General features: G+C 44.9%; 1 protein-coding gene and 1 long non-coding RNA gene across 3 annotated transcripts in view; both read left to right on the top strand.

Annotated features, from left to right (window-relative positions):
- The first annotated feature begins 215 nt into the window (after window positions 1-215).
- Window positions 216-14,650, top strand: LOC112476440. Its single transcript, XR_003045096.1, has 3 exons — window positions 216-330; window positions 10,342-10,471; window positions 14,613-14,650. It is a non-coding gene; the product is annotated as an uncharacterized LOC112476440 (long non-coding RNA).
- Window positions 14,651-14,670: 20 nt separating this feature from the next.
- Window positions 14,671-17,364, top strand: part of LOC102878628 (protein transport protein Sec16B) — a 30,587-nt gene continuing 27,893 nt past the window's right edge. The window contains exons 1-3 of one of the 2 annotated variants that reach the window (XM_025043966.1): window positions 14,671-14,966; window positions 16,250-16,362; window positions 17,167-17,287. In XM_025043966.1, the coding sequence (XP_024899734.1) occupies window positions 14,671-14,966; window positions 16,250-16,362; window positions 17,167-17,287 (530 nt within the window). Of the gene's footprint in view, window positions 14,967-16,249; window positions 16,363-17,159; window positions 17,288-17,364 lie in introns of those variants that run through there. The other variant, XM_006907787.2, reaches the window with a different exon arrangement.

The following is a 17,364-nucleotide window of genomic DNA, read 5'->3' on the forward strand; positions in this document are numbered from 1 at the left end:
CATGATTATTTAGAAAGTCAATATGCTATTTAAGTTTTCCCTAGAATTCTTATTTAGTCTCAGGAAGGATTGTGTGTGGTTTCTTTCTGTAATCACATGTAGTGCCTCTTTGACTCAGACCTTCTCAATATGGTCGCCAGATCATGTTTCCAGCCTCAGGACCTACACACAAAATCATTCCGTTGGGAAACTATTACTGAAGTGGAAAGGTTCTGGGAGGCTGACGTGGCATCAAGTTTACAGTGTCTGCCAGCTGTGAGTAACAGCAGGCTGTCATGACGGGATAGAACAGAAGCAGCAGCAGCAACTCCTGATTTAGGGGCAAAAGATGTAAGTACTTATTTTTGCCATTAACCAATTCACCCAAACCAAACCCAAACTGAAGAATGCTAAGAGGGAATACAATTCCCTTTACAAACCCTTTGAGCAGATTCATTTGAGGAGCGTTTGGTCTCCAGAGTAGAAAGGATCAAACCGGCACATGGTTTTCAGCAAACCGAAGAGCCTCACAGGGTTTTGTTTGGAAAAAAGCAAACAAACAAACAAAACACACTTCAACTGTGGCTGATGCCACTTTTAAGCCCTAACTCCTTGACGTGCCTGCATACTCCGCAGGTACTGTCCCCTGTGGGGTGGAATGCATTGCCAGTGTGTAAAAGGACACACAATTTACATAAAACTTTTAGGCAGGTTTGCTTATGGGAAGATGAAAGGAGGCTTTGCAGTTACGATGTTTTGGGGAGAGGAAAGAGCCTGTTAAATATTTTAAGGAGGATTCAAGTAGGTTAAAGCTAATTTAGAAGCAATGTGGAAACTTCTGTTCTCAGGCTGTGTAGATGACTAGGGGCGTGCCTGCCATCCCAAGGAGTAATGAAGCCGGGCACAGATCTCTTTAGCAAGAGGTGGCTCTGCAGCTGCTGTTCCCAAGGTCTCCACCTTGGAAGTCATGTCTGGAGTTCTGGCATTTTCAGAGTTCATAAACCATGTGTTTGTGGGTTGGCGATTTTTTTCTTTCTGTTGAGACCTTTTACTCTGACGTTCGGCTCTGCATGAAACCTCGCAAATGACCACCAGCGATCCACCCTGAGTGTGGTTAACCTACTAACAGATCTTTGTAGTTGTCACCTCTATGCTGGAGATACCTAGGAAGAGATCTCTGTCCTGGTGGGGTTTGCTGCCCAGCAGGGAAAACAGACGTTAGGAGAAGATGGATGAATAGTGGGTGGGGAGTCGGGAGATCTGGATTTGGGTCCTGGCCTTGATCCCAATGAATCATGTGGCACTCTGGCTTCAGTTTGTGTCCTAACAGTGAATGAGTTGGAAAGGCCAACCTCTCCAGTAATTGATTCCTCACCTGGTGTGAGCTTTGCCCTCGATGAACAACTCTTCACACAATATCAAGTTTGCTCCACATCCAGTTTGCTAACGGGGGCTTTCCTTACGCAATGGACCTCACGTGCCACCCACCAGACTTTATCAGATTGCGATTTTCTGTAACGGAAACTTGAAGCATCCTCCTGGCTGGGCCCACTTACAATGTGATACTGCTAGGCGCAGCGGCCGCTTTCGGGAAAGATGTCTTAAAGGCAGCAGTTCCACATAGGCTCATCTTACGTACCTGAGTTTCTATTTTCAAATGGTTTTTGATTGGAACGAGCGCCTTTCCAACAACTGCCGGTTTTCGAGGGGCTACTAGACACAAAAGCCTGACACTAAGGAAAATGAAATTGCTTGAAAGAGATATGACTACAGGCTACAGCTTGAAAGAAATTAAACAATCGAAAATAAACCAGGCTGTGGTTTCAAAGAGAGTAGAAAATACAAAAAAAGAAAAAAAAGAAACGAGCCGCTGTTGGTGACGGTGTCGTGCGTCTTTAGCTTTCTAAAACTCATTTCCATCAGCTCAGTCATTTTTGGCTTTGGAAATTGTGGGAGTCTCATTAACATGTTTTAATAGAATGATGGATAAAGTCAATTTCTTTAATATAATTAGTATGCATACCCCGCCCCCTTAACCCCATCATTCTGGCCTAGTCTCTCTAACTGGCTTTCCACCTTTCTACCATAGGTAGACATGTTTGAGTGTCTCTCATTTTATACCAGTCAATCAACCAACCAACTGGCCAACTGGCCAAGGGACAGCCATTCGTGACTCCTCCTTACTGTCCTATTCCTTTCTGACCTTTCCACCAACCCCGTGGAATCCAGGGGACCCTTTCAAGTTCTTAGATACCTGTCTCTTGCCGTATCTCTTCTCTTTACCTCTTCCTCCTTCCTGACACTCTCTCCTTCCCTGGCTTCCATGATGCTGTTCCGACTGCCCTCTCATTCTCCATCAATTTCTCTTTCTCTGCCTTTTACCGTGAGCTACTGTTTTCTTATTTTTAAAGCTGTATTCTTGACAATCTCATCCATGTCTATCATTTTAATGATGACTCATGTGCTGATTGAATACCCAAATGAAAGTGCAGATGAATCTTCAGGAAAGAAGCAATGTATAAACAAAAGAACACCACCCACCACAAATGTAAGTCCTGGTAGACTTTTCTGAGGCATTTCTGTTCCCTGACAGAGACGCCTCCCGTACTTTGTCCTGCAGGCAACTCAGCTTCCTGTGGCCTGACCTGAATTTACATCTCTTCTTCCAGTAGAATGCATTTCAGTTTTGGTCAGGGACATCACTGTCTCCCCATCACCGGGCTAGAGCTGTGTAAATCCTGTTAACCTCTGCGTCCCACTTACTCTGCTTCTGTGTTCACTCTTGGATCTGACACCCACCACCTGCTCACCTTTCCACCTCCACCAGAGCTTTCGTTTGGCTCGCACTGACTTTTGCAAGGCAGACGGTAGCAACTGCTTCATAAGGCTCACCCGCCTGCAGTCTGGCCATTCTTTACATTGTGACTTGTGTGCTTTTCTAAAATGCTGACTCGATGGTGTCTTACCTGCTTCGAATCTTTTAGAAGCGTCTTGTAGTCTTCAGCAAAACTCCAAAAAGGTGGCCATCTGGCTTCCTTTCTCCCACTCCCCTGGAAGGGTGTTACCCTCCAGACTGATTGAATACGTGGGTCTTGGAGCCCGCCCAGCTGAACCTCCCCTCCATACTTTTGCGCTTCCTGCGTCCTCTTCTGAAACTACCCCCATTCCCCAATTCACCCGGTTAAGTCGTAATCATCCAACAAGGGTCGGTGGCTGTTTTCTTTCCCAGGAAGCCTTGCCTGAGTCGGCTGCCCTTCCCTGATCACATAATAATCTATGTGACAATTATCGTATTTTATTAAAGTGGCAAGTTTATTTACCTTTCAAGTTGATGGGGAAAACCTAAGAAATAGAATTATGTGTTTCTGGACCCCTAATGCCTACAGCAGCACGAGCGCATCATAGTTATTCAAGAAACTATTGTCAAATGACTGATGGCTGCCTGTAGCTGTCAGTCAACCCAGTGGGAAGCACACTTCTTTCCCAGCAGTTCAAGCATAAGTTCTGGAAGCATACCTCTTGGACATGCCCCTAAACATGTGCCAACTGCCAGATTAATCACTGTCCAGGTATGACTTTTGTGTCCATTATTAAGGCGAGGGATGGGGTCAGGCCCAGGCGTGCTATGTAAACTGCGAGAGGATGAGGAAATTCATCATAGGAAACCTGATGATTTATTGCCGGAAGCCAGAGGATGGGCTGCTGGGCAGACAAAAACGGCGCGCGTTTGCCATACTGTGCGCCAACGATCTAGGTATTGAGAAGACCCGGGCTATGTCGCTCTGCTTGGCTGGCTGAGGCAGCGAGGACAGCCTCCCCGGGGGCCGCTCTCACCATCTCTGCCTTAGTCCGTTCAAGCCGCGATGACATAATACCATAGACGGGCTGGCTTAAAAGCAGTAGACACTTATTTCTCACAGTTTTGGAGACTGGGAAGTCTTAAGATCAAGGTGCCGGAGATTCTGTGTCTGGTGAGGCTCCACTTATGAGTTTCACGGACAGCCATCTCCTCGCATGGCGGAAGGAATGAGGAGACTCTCTGCGGCCTCTTTTATAAGGGCACAAATCCCATTCATGAGGACTCTGCCCTCAGGCCCTAATCACCTCCCAAAGGCTCTGCCTCCTGTCGCTGTCGCACTGGGAGTTAGGTAAGGAACAAGTGCACCTTGGTCACTTAGAGTGGCCTGCGGGCAGCATTTAAAAGATGCTTGGCACCTAGTGTGCATTTGATAAATACGCGAATTACTCAGTTTGTCATCAATTCTTGGTGATTAAATAAGTGAAAGGACTGTTTTGAATTTCTTACCCGTGGGGCTGAGCAGCTTTATTAGAGAAACTACGCAGAGTCAGCTCATATAGGAGAAAATATTTTTATTACAATGAACAATGAATTAATATTTGTCTAGAATATGCGTTGAATAAAATAAATAATTTTTTTTTAAACTACAGGAATAAGGCTATATATTCCCCAGTCAGATTCATTTAGTGACATCATTCATTCGGCGAATGATATTTGGATCAACAGTGGGATGTAGGGTCATAGTGTCAGTGTCACAAAGCATGGAAAGTATTGCCTCCTTAATGAACAAGGAAATATTCTTAGGAAGCTCGCGTGGAAATTACATCACAGAAGCAATGTTGGGAAAGGCAGTAAGTATTTACTCAGCCCGCAGAGAATCTATAACATTCGTTTATGGAATGCTTTCAAAAGCTAATGAACTTTGGCCATGTCCCTTGTGATGATTGCAGACATTTATGCTTAGAAAAGAAGATTCTTTATCATCTCGTCATGCTCTTCAGTGTCCCCCAGGAACGGCAGTTTGAACGTTGTTGTTTTGACATCTTAAGTGGCTCCTGTGCAAACTGCCCTGACGTGCTGAACGCAGCATTAGAGCAGCACTTCCAGGCATGGGAACTGTATCTGCAGTCACTTCTTCCAGATGGGGACAGCGGGGATGTGAGCGCCACCACAGTGCGTGTGTGCACACGCACAGGCTGCTTCTGCATGTGGAACAAGCGGGCTGAGCAGTAGAACAGCAACGTGGTGTGTGCCTTTATTGACTAACAAATGAGGAAAATATAGAAATTAATCTTATTCTTATGCCATATATATATATATATATATATCAGGTCAAATAAACCTTTTTACACTGAGTTTTGAAGATTGTAATCATTGTATTCACACGGAATGGATTTTTTAAATAGTCGCATTTTTGCATTAGACAGATCACATGGCTATTACAAACCATTATGCTTTTCTGAACAAAGCTTTGAATTGAAGTCCTGTGGTTGATTTCCCCCTGCTTGAGGACTGATGCTAACACTGTGTGAGTTTGGTGAAATCTCTTACCCTTCTGGTCTCGCTTTGATTGCCCCCAGATGGACAAATTCTCTACTGATGCCACTGGGTAATGAAACCAATGAGCCAAGGATGGGCATCTTTGGGGAAGACAAGTTATGAATGCAATGGATTATTATTATGATGAGAGAGAGGCTAGAATAGAAATTAAAAACAATAACCTCAGGTTAGATTCTAAGCCCATAATAAAGAATAGCTAAGATAAAAATTAAATATGAGTTGCTATGATAAAAGCTACATAAGAACATACGCCCTGAACAGCCTAGAAAGCAGCTCTCCTGCTATGTTTTTTTCAACAACAATGCAGATGTCCATCATTTGTTGAACACTTATTACATGCAGGAACTGTGCTAAGTGCTTTTCCTACATCATGCATTCATCTATTCATCAAATATTAGTTGAGCATCTACTATATGCCATGAACAGGACAACAACCTTGTGAAGATATCGATAATACAATTGTATAATTGTATTATACAATTATACAACAACCTTGTGAAGATATCGATTATTATACAATTATTTAACAAATTATTATACAATTATTTAACAAATGAGGACACTTGGTCTGAGAGGTTAAGTGACTTGCTTGAGGTTTCACAGCTGGTCAGTGGAGGCACTGAAGACTGCAACCCAATTCTGACCATAAAACCTGAGCTCTGTGTTCAGATGAGAGTTTGAGTCACACGTGTGTGTTATACACCAAGAAGAGTGTCCTGACTTTAAAAAAATCGAGGTGCATTTCCATAAGGAGCATGAGGACCTACCTTCACCAGAGAAGAAACGAGTCCTGTGCCAGGTAAACCAAGAGAGTCACTGGACTCCTGGGTACCCTGAGAGTCTTATGTAATGGAGAATTTTCATCTAGCAGTAGAGAACTCGGAGAGCTGTGTGTGAGGGGGTCCTTGTCCTGTCTTCCTGGCTGAGGCACCATGTCACCTGCAGGGATGGGATGGACTCTTTCCAGCTCACCAGTTGTATGTGTGAATGTCTGCTCTTGTTCAGAATGTGTCTGTCAGATAGTCCCACCAGTAGCAGGGAGTGACTCCTGGAGGAGCAGGGTGTGCATGTGTGTGTGTGTGTCTCTGTGTGTGTATCTGTCCCATTGCAAGTATGAAATTTCTTTGACATCTCGTGCTTCATTGTCAAATTGATACAAATTTGGATTTTATTCCATAATATTTAATAATATAATGTTTGTGTTTGTTTAAAAGCAAAACATATTTTACCATAGTTTGAATGAGACAATTGGTGCTTATCCTGAAGCATCCTGATTGTCTCTGGGGCTACAGGTACACCAGTGTGAGAAGCATTGGTTACAAGTATGCCAGTGTGGGAAGCGTGGGTCACAGGTACTCCGGCGTGGGAAGCGCTGAGCTGCACCTTCTTGAAGTTTCTAATTCCAATGTGCTTACCTTAATCCATTCTTTTTCTTCCCTGTGTAGTTGTGTGACATAGATTCTCTGTATTCTCCTGATCTCATGGCTCAGTGGGGAAACTGGTTTGAGTGTCAAGGAGCTGTGGATTTTCACAGCGGTAATGGGCACTCAATCAATCTCTTTCCAGTGACTTGTGCAGATTACTTCCTAGGTACTTCATGGCATTTTTAGGGAAAGGATAATAGTTGACATTTATTGAGCATTTACTATATGCCAGGTACTTTGTAGGGTTTTAACTTAATTATACTCTTATAATAACTCTGTGAAGAAGGTTGTGTTATTATCCCCATCTTACAGGTCAAGAAAAGAAGATATAGAATAACTTGCCTGAGTTCACGTGGGCAGCAGATAACGGAGCTGAGATTGACACCCAGGTAGCCTTGTTCCAGGGCCACCAAGTGGTACTGCTTTTCTGGGGGGAATTTATGCCCTCTTGCCCTTGCGACTTTAGAGAAAATTCCAAGCACATTAGAGCCCTTTATTTCATTTAGTGGGTGTGTGAGTCACCTCTGCCTGTTGGAGCTTGATGTGAGGTCAGTAGTCACAGCTGCATCCATCTACCACCTCACCCATCCTGGTCCAGGGGGCATCAAAAAATAGGAGGGTGAAGACAGTAGAGATGGGGCCACCTCTGCCAGTCCAGGGCTGATAAGGAAGAATGGAGTCGTTCTTCTTGAGCCATATGTTGCTTCCCTGGCTCTTGGCAGCAGAGGTGGGTGCAGGGAGGGCAGGTTTGCAAGCAGCCAGGTAGGTCACATTTACAGGAGCTCATTCGTCAGGGCTCACACGCAGGACGCCTGAGTCCCGTAGGGAAGCTGCGTCATGCCCAAACCTTCACTGCTAGGGTTGTGCTATTAGTAACAGCTCCAGAAGTGGTACTGGTAGCTTATGGTGCCTGTGCTGGGCTAATCGCCTCTGGCATTCAGGCCATCTTTCCCTGGCACTTGTCCTTCCTGATAACTGGGCTGCCGAGTGGCACATGCCGCTCTGCATCTCGTCTGACACCCAGCTCACCTGAGGGAAGGCGTCAAAGCCTTGGTGGCCAGTCACTGGCTAAGGCTACGAGTCTGTCTCTCTAAGGCTGGCTCCAAGTGGCGGCTTCGCCGGAGTCTAGAGTTTGCTCTGCGCTGAGCCTTCCATCCCTTGGCTCATTCTTGGAGTCAGAGATATGAGTGATTGCTGACTAAAAAGAGCCTCGATGTATCAGATGTTGCTGCATATGCGGATGTGGATATGATCTAGCCATTCCCACTTTGACTAAGGTTTTTAATTTAAAAAATTAATGTTTTTCCTTCACTGACCTATCGGAGCGTGTCTCTTAGGTATATGTAGGGACCTCAGTTTAACAAGGTTTGCAGATAATTTGGGTCTGTTTTTGTCTCGTTTATGTCCCACATGGCATCGCTTTGGTCCGTCACCAGTCTGTCCCCATAACTCACTGCAGCAGCATTCTTTTATATTTTCTCTAGAAACTCCCTGTCCAAGTTTAACTCTATATTTACCGTTTGAAAACTCCTGGGTGTAGTCATACGGTGAGGCTGTTGCTGCTATGAATTTAAGGTGCCTATTTGTTTGTAAATAAAATCTTTATTGAGCTCTTGTCATATGTTGGACACTGTGCCAAGTGCCATGGGTATAGCATGGAACAAAGCACAGATGGCCAACAGCCCACGGACTTCCCAGTCCGTCTAGGTGTCCGACAGCAGCTGTGTGTCCAGCCCACTGGCTACTCCGAGCACGCGTTCCTAGTTAAAGCCCACTGCCATTTTCCGTGCTGGCCAACTCAAACCTTTACAGCGTTTCTCAGGTCCCTTACTGATGCTCACCCTGACCTCTAACCAGTAGGGCTGGGCAGTCCAGTCCACGGAGAAATCTCAGTATCTAGTCCCTTTGTGTACACACTTGTCTCCATCCTTGTCCATCTTCACTTTATTCCTTTCTATGAGAGGGGGGTGATCTTCCTCTTAGTGAGGCTTAATCTGGCCCATGTGACCGGCCTCTTAGGAGATTTGTTCCTTCAGTCATTGTGTTTGTTTTCTGTATCTCCATGTAGTTAGCATGTGGCTCTCATTCGTCTTGATCCCTCTAAATCCAAGCAGAGTGCCTCAAATAGCCCCAGCTCTCGCCCCTTTTCTTCATACTCAAGCTTCTAGAAAGATTACTTTCACGTTCGTTCTCCTTACTTTAAATTCTCTGAGTGATTTCCGTGTCTCCTTTCTTGCTCCCTTGACAACGGTTCCCCTGAAATTGTCCATGTTGTGACCATCAGACCTCCTAGCAGTTAACGCCCAGTGATGCAGAAAACACTTTGACTTGTTGCCTTTCTCAGTCTTTCTCCCAAGCTTGGCAATGTTGATCACACTCCCGGTTTTTGAAGCCACCCCGCTCCCCTGGGTGCTGGGACACCACCATCTCTCGGCCTCTGCCTACTTTCCCGCCCCTCCTGTTATCGTCATGGGTCCCCCTCTCTGTATCCAGCTCTTCAATGCTGGTGTTCCTCAGAGCTCCTTCCTAGGACCTGTGTTCGAATCCTAAGCTTTTCTTAGGCAATGTGGCTTCACTCACCCCCTCTCTCTCCTCGGACTTCTCTCTTGAGCTCTAGACTCTTACAGCCAACTGCCCGTTACACACGCTTACCTCTGTCCACAGGCCGCTCGCAATCAGCATGTCCCACACTGAAGGCATCGTCTCCCCCACCAAACGGGCTCCTCTTTTAAGATTATTATCCAAAAAGGTCAGCGCGGTCCCCTCTCTACAGCCTAAAAGCTTTGAATTGTCCTTCACGTCTCCTCCTTCTTCATTTTCTATATTCAACAGGGTATCACTTCATGTCGACTGTATTTTATAAACATACACACCTATTACGTATGTGTGTATATTTTATATGTACATATTAACGTACATATATTTTATCTCTCTCCTCCCTTCCAACCTCTCTGCGGCTGCTCTAGTTGGGGCATTCATCTGTCCTGCTTGCTTTATGAAATAACCTTGAATAGAACATCTCCTCACTTCTAATTCGTCACCTTCCTTTGTACTTCCTTCCATTCGAACAGTCAGGGGTAGATCCATCAGAATAATGGCTGCCTTGCATTTTGACTGCGTAGTTGAACATCTACTGCTCCACTACACTGAAAGCTTCTTCAGGGCAGGGATTATATGTTCTTTATCTTTATATCCCTTATTTATGTGACAATGTTGGGCATATAGTGGATGTTGAATAAACACTTGCTTACTGAATGAATGATTTCCAGAATCATCTCTCCAGAAGGCATGGTTAACCAATCTTGGATGCTTTGGGGAGTCACTGCCCCATTTTCACAACTTGGTGCATAATTATTTATAGATGTGACCGGGACACATTTGGATACAGTATTGATTAAAAATCATGTTCGTTGATTTTTGTCTTTTAAAATAACATATGTTTATTGTAGAAAAGTTAGAAAATATGGACAAGCAAAAAGAGAAAAAAAATCATCCATGATTCTGTTACCCAGACAAATAAATACTGTTAACCTATTGACATAGGGCTTCTCAGTTTGCTTTCTAAATTTTTACTTTCAGTAAAGGAATGGGATCACACCTCAGCTGCTGAGCTGTCCCTGGCAAGAGTAAGCAGTCGTTAAGTCACAAGGCTCAGGGATCCATCTGATGTGCATCTAGGTGGGTGTTCACATTCATCAGCGTTAATCTGGTGAGTAGAGATTAGCAGCATTATTAGCGGTCATGATAGTTTTGTAGACAAATGTCGAGCCAGCGTAGTCATTCCTGTTTGGAGTATGATCCTTATCAGTGGTCTGGCATTTGGGAAAGAAGACAGGGACTGGGGAAGGAAATTCACAGAAATTAGCAGGCGACCAGGCCTCCGATGCTGGTGGATGGTTGAAATGCGGAGCAGGCATCAGGCCTGAGGACAGGGTATCTGGGGAAGTGAAAATATGAGGATCGTAGCTGTTCCAACATGAGGGATCCTAAGGGATCACACGAGGACACTGAAACCAGTGCCGTATGTCTATATATAATAATTAAAGCTAATTACAATTAATGTTGGTTGGTGAATGTTTGAGGAGTTTTATAATAACTCTTGAGATAATCAGAGATGCTTTGGGATGTCACAAAAGAAGCATTTAGAGTATCGGAGCTAGATGTTTAAACCAGAGATGCACAGTGAAGGGGACTAACAGAATGACGATTCTGTAGTTGAAAGAACACGATTAGGGACTGTGAGTCTGGGATTGTAATCGGCTGGTAAACCAGCTTTCTGAAAACAACAGCAAACACCTTGCTTTGCAGATTTCTCAGTTTCCATGTAAATATTCCTACCATTTTAGATTTCAAATTACTAGCGGTTTTACTACTACCTCACAAAACTCTTGAATATTTGATAGCTCTTTTCAGCCCAGTGCGAGACACCAATATCATCCTGACTGAGTTTCTGGTTAGCTTTGCGATCTTGGGTAAATCACTTCTCCAGGTCTTTGTTTGATCATCAATCAAGTGAAGTTGCTAAGATAGTCTCTGAGGTCCCTTCCAAACTTAACGTGCCAGTTATGTGGTAGGTGTTACAGGGCAGGACTAACGTTATGTCCTAAGCTAAAAGAGTTACATCAGGCTTCCACGAGTGTCACTGTGATACATCGGAACGAGTAATTCGATATCTGAGTCAGTGTCATAATCAACCACGTTCTGACCCCTGCGGCCGATGTGTGTGTCCTTCGCCAGTACCTGTCCCCAGGAGGATTGAAAACGGCAGTGTAGCTATTAGCCAACCAAACATTGTGGCCCACCAGCAGGGTAGGAAACCATTTCCACCGTCAGAGAATTCTACAGTTGGTTGCCAGGTCTTAGGAGCCATCGAAGGCTGGGACAAAACCCTGTGGTCTAGGCACATTACCTTATCTGACCACGACACCCACCCACCGTGGTCTCCCCCAGGCTAGTAACAAGGTGAGAAGAAACAACATGCCCCAGGCTTTTTGAAGGCAAGGACTCTGCCCTTCACGTTTCTATGTGTCACATTCTGGCGCATAGCTGAGACTAAGTAAGTGTTTGCTGAAAGACAGAATCAACTATGTGAGCCGCTTTAGAACTTGAAGTTTATTTTTTCCCCAGCTATATTGAGAAAGAATAGACATGTAACATCGCGTAAGTTTAAGGTGTATAACATGATACTATGCTGAATTTTAAAGTATTAATTCAAAAGGGGACACGAGCTTCTCTGTGTTTACCTTAATAATGATGAACGAATATATTTTTAAATGCAAGAAATTATTTTCTTATTCTAATAGAATCTTTTCAGTGCTTTCAGTTCAATATTGGGCATTTCAATTTGCCTTCCCTTTACGTAACACACTTGACATACGACCAGAACCCAATGGAGAGAAACATGAATGAGAAAAACCCAAACCAGACAGACCAGGTATTCACAGCCCACCAGTGAGTGAGTACCCCTGCTTCGACCAGTAGAAACAGCTCATCTCTTTTGAAAGGAAAAGAAGACACGTATTTATAGAGTATACTTATTTATATACCATCCTCACAGTAATACTCATAAGCTACGTATTGTTATTCCTCTTTTAGAGAAGAAACTGAGACTCAGAGAGGTTAAGTGAGAGATCCAGCCAGTGGTAGGGATCCTGAGTCAATGAAGACCTGCTCTTGTCACCAAGCCAGGCCACCTCAGGGCTTTCTGCATTTCCTCTCCTGGCCTGTCTGTTCCTTGTTTGCCGTGGGGGGCTGGATGCTTTCTCCTGTGAGCGAACCTGGCTCAGCCCACAACCAGGCAAACAGAAGCGCCAGCCTCTGACAGGGTTCTGAGCAAATACGCCAGGTCATTTCTGTCCCACATGAGGTGGCTGGGCCGTACTTTGCCCTAGTGAATCAGCTCCATGGAGACTGGGCAGTTACAAAGGTAACTGACTGGCTGTAGATTTGAGGGCCAGGTAAGTCTTGGTAGATGTGGCACCTGGACTTTGACAGTCTCCACGAAGAGAGAGGACACTCTTGGGCCAGGTTCCTGGAGCTGCACTGAAGGAAAGGCGTCAGAGCAGGTGTGTGCGAACGCTGGCTCCCTGCTTTTCTCTCTCTTACCTGTGCTTGCTATGCCATCAGACTGAGAAAGGCAATATTGCCCTCACTGGGGCCAGAGAAGGTCATTTAAGTGAACGTGCAAGTGAGACTTGTCACTGTAGATGTAATGCCTTCCTTTCGAGACTCTTAGGTGCTTTTTTTTGGTGTCCTTAATTATAAGCTGAGGTCTGATTTACTGCAGTCGATGTCTCTTGGCAACAAAATGATGTGATTTTGGGAAGAGGTTGGATATTGCTCTTTTGCAGTCAGGGAAGGCTGTCAGAGTGAAAGTATGTGGGGACCAGAAGAAAGGCTTTCTTCTTGTTGGGCTTACTTGTGTCCAAATGGTATCGCATTCCATGGCCTTCCGAGGGACCCACGCACCCTGTCTCTGCATCCGGGGCGTTTAGCGTTCGGGAGTGTTTGCTGGTAAACGCTTTCGGTGCATCTGGCTTGTTCAAGGAGGTGAGTTGACTCAGACAGGAAGGTGCAAGTTTTCCTGAGCTGTGACAGATCTTGAGGAGAAAGGGACTCGGTGCCTTGCCCTTCGGGTGGATTCTGCTCCCCCGACAGCTCTCGGCTCGTAGCTGTGGACCCTGGCTCCATGGCATCTGAGCAGAGTGATTTCAACACGTACCCTCTGACCTTTTGTTCTGATGTGAATTTTTATATTAGGCTGGGAGCTTCAGGAGTGGGAGCAAGCTAATGCGATTTCACCAGAATCTTTCATCTTAAAACAGTTCCTAAGAGAGAAAAAGCAGAGGGTCTTACTGAGCTAACAAGGTGACCCCTGAGCGGGGAGCAAGGTGTGGTGTGTGCAGGTGCACCTCTGCGAAGTGGGCAGAGGAACTCGGAAGGCGGTCTGTCCTCTGGAGCTATTTCCCATTTTGAAGAAAATGACTTTGAGGCCAGGGAGACTTCTAGGTTTTCAAATCTCCAGCCGGGAGGACCACTGAGACGCGGCTCTCCAGTTGGTCGTGGAAGCAATCCCAAACTTTCGTCTCGTTGGCTCCTCTGGAAGAGGGACAGGTGCCGCCTCATTATAGGGCCAAATTCTTCTAAGAGGTGAATTGGAGGATTCAGAAAAGATGTCTCTTGAGGTCAATTTAAGTTTCTTTTTGTTTAGGGAATGTCATCAGCTACTCACACTACCCTAAGCCTTCCCTCTGATGATACTAACTACTGCCGATTGAACAATTAACCATGAGCCAGGCAGTGAGTACTTCCTAAGTCATCTCTGACTCTGACAGTAACCCTGCAAGCTAGTCTTTATGCTCCCCACTTTATAAATAAGGAAATTGAGGCTTGAAAACATTAACTAGCTGATAACTGGCAGAGTTACGATTTGCACTCTGGTCTAGCTCCATCTAAGGCCTGCTCTCTGTCTATGACAGCATAGGGCCTCCATAGACACTTGCTAGTGGAATAAATGAACATTTATTTAACGGGAATGCTTCGATCGTGTTTTGAAAATTCATCTATTACTGCTGTCTGTCTCCCATGCCTCCCACATCTATTATTGCTCTAAATATACTTTTTGATTTCTAAAGCAACGTCAATAGAGTTGTCTAGACTGTTATGTATTTCATGTATCTACTTGAGATTTTTTCCACATATCTCTATATCAGTGCCTATGTAGTTTGTTTTAGGTTGAAGATTTTGAGGACTGTAAGTGCTTTTTAAAATAAAACCCAATCAACCATCATGTTTGGTATAAGCCTAAAATAATGATAACTTGGGGGGCTCTTTTTTTTTTTTTTCTGCAGGAGAATAAAATAACTACACAACTGACTCAAAGCAAGAGAGAAATTCAGAGGGTCAGGGATGAAACCTTGGGCTCCCCAGCGGCCACCACGGCCATGGGGAAGGCCCACAGCGCCATCACTGGACCCTAACCGAGCCCTTCGGAGAGAGGGATATCGTCAGCCTGTTCCTCACCCTTGGCACAATGGAGAGAGGCTCCGTCAATGGCAAGACATCCGTGGGAGCCCCCAGCCACAGCAGGACCCCAGGGCAGACCACCAGCAACCTCACTATGTGTCCAGGCCCGGGGACTGGCGTCCGCCTGCGTCCAGCGTTGACTATTACCAAGGTGGTTTTCCCAGCCAATTGTGTTCAAGGTATAGTTTTAGACCTCAGATGGGACCCAGCTCTTCTTCTTGTTCTTTTTATTCCTCATCTTCTTTCCTTTTTTTTCTTCTTCGCCTTACTACATTGACTTAGCTAAACCCTTTCCTCTCCCAAATTGGATTTTGGTGATGAAAAATATCCCTGCCCTTCCCAGTGTCCCCTAGTGGAGCTTCTTAAGCTATCAGAATGTGATTGGGTGTTGAGGGTGGGGCAGAGAGTAGAAAGAATGAAAAAATGGTGAAATTCAAGAGAACGGATGGGATTGTCTTACCCTGGGATTGCAAAAGGCAACAAATATATGCAGACGCTGAGGAAGGTTTTCCTAGGAACCCCTATAAAAACTTCCTTATGGTCTTTGGACCACTCTGACCCGGCTTAGCGTGACAACCACCAGCACCAAGGAGGGCCTTAGTACTTAGAACAGTACCTAGAGTGTGACAGGTATATGGAAAAAATGAATGAATGAGAACTTAAAAAAAAAATCAAGCTCAGAGAAAGCAGATATAAGCTTGCAGCCTCCAAGTTCAGAAGGAAGAGGTCTCAGTGAGGCAATTCTAGGTTAGAGAATCTGGAATTTCTGCTCCTGAGTTCTAACTGATGAGACTGGACTTCATATTTTACGGAATATTGGAAGCCATATCTGTTCTACTTTAGCTTTTTCAGGTGGGGTGATATTTACTTGCCTACAGATTCAGCATTGAAATTATGACAAATGTGGTAAAGAATTTTTGCCCCTATGAAATACTGAAGAACTATTAATCGATAAATACTAACAACATGATGTTTCCCTTTCAACTCTTTCTGTATTGTTGAATTTTCAAAGGAAGATGTGTTAAGGACAGAGGCAAGAAAGGCAATTAGATTCCAGATAATCCAACCTTACTTTTCCATCTTGTTGCCATCTGTAATGTGCATGGGAATTACAGTGGCATTTCGGGTACTTCCACAGTCATCTCAGGACAGGGTTTTCTAAGATAAGATCTTGTGTCATTGGAGGTGCATAGTTGAGGAGTAAGAGGGATCGTGGGGAAGGAGAATGAGAGATAGTTTTGCTCTAAAAATCCCAGCCTGGTTCTAAAACAGCAGCCCCAACCCTGCTCTGAGTCTGGATTTTCCATTCATAGGATCTGGAATTACCTGTGGCTGTTAAGCAGATTCTAGACCGAGGTCACGATTCTGTCCTCTGAAGTCATTTAGTCTGTCCAGCCTTCCGTTGGTTTCTCTCTTTACCACAGTCATCCTTGAATGACCGGCCCGCTTTGTGATATTCTAGGCCAGGCATCGAGGATCCCAATCAGAGCTATCATGCTTCAGCTCTAAGGGAAGAATATGCTTATGGCAGCTATTACTACCATGGACGTCCGCAGCAGCTACCGGAAGAAAGAGGTATGGCATGATCTCCCAGAAGCCTTCGGGCTGATGTGGTTGGTCTGATAGTCCGGGCAGAGGTCAACAGAGCCATGTTCAGATCCTCAGATGCCTTGGGCACCCTGCCCAGCTAAGGTAGAGTCCACACCCCACCAATTCTTTCTTGGCCAGACCAGACGAGGTCACAGCAAAGACACTATGTTAAATGTCTCGAGGAGATGAGCTAGAAAGGAGTCATTCTTCTTTGTACGTGTAGGTGATAGCAATGAAACTATCATTATGTTGCTAATATTATGGATCGTTTGCACTTCATCCGCATTTTTTCTTCTGCTTCTCATTATGGCCAAGATTATAGTTTCTGACCACTGAACAGTGAGGTCAGTTCTTAACATCAAGTGAGTGATTGGGCTGTAATGAGTTTCACCATCATTTACCCTGAGAGTACAGATAAGCATCAATGGGAATTCATATTCTACACACCAGTGAGGCTTTAGGTATATGCTAATGGCAGCTTCTGATCTGCCAGCAGAGAGAAATCTGTTTCAGCATTGAACATGCACACACGCACACACACGCACACATGCTCACACACACACACGCCACTGCTCAATTGTGTAGAGCCATGCTAGTTGGTTCAGGGAGGACTGAGAGGCATCTTAGGGACTTTCATCATTAGCTCTCACTTATCCATTTTATTCAATTTGGCGAATGTTTTCATACCTGTTATGTTCCAGTAACGCTGCTTCACGACTTGCTAGCGTCTTTCTGAACTTTTAGGAACAGGAAGTGACCTGCGTTATTTTGCTTTCTCTGAGGGTGCAGTGCCAAGGCAAGCGAGTCCTTATATCTGGCATGAAGATTGTCGCGATCAAAAGTCCATCAGTGACCATCATCGTGAAAACCAGCACAGTACTTTTGGAACGAATCATGAGACCCAGTTCCGGTAAGTGTGACAGGGGAGGCCAGTTCAACACGATTTGGCCAAACTCAGGCTGTGTTAGGAAAATCTGATGACATCTC

This window comes from Pteropus alecto, unplaced genomic scaffold (assembly GCF_000325575.1).
Source record: "Pteropus alecto unplaced genomic scaffold, ASM32557v1 scaffold101, whole genome shotgun sequence".
Lineage (NCBI taxonomy): Eukaryota > Metazoa > Chordata > Mammalia > Chiroptera > Pteropodidae > Pteropus > Pteropus alecto.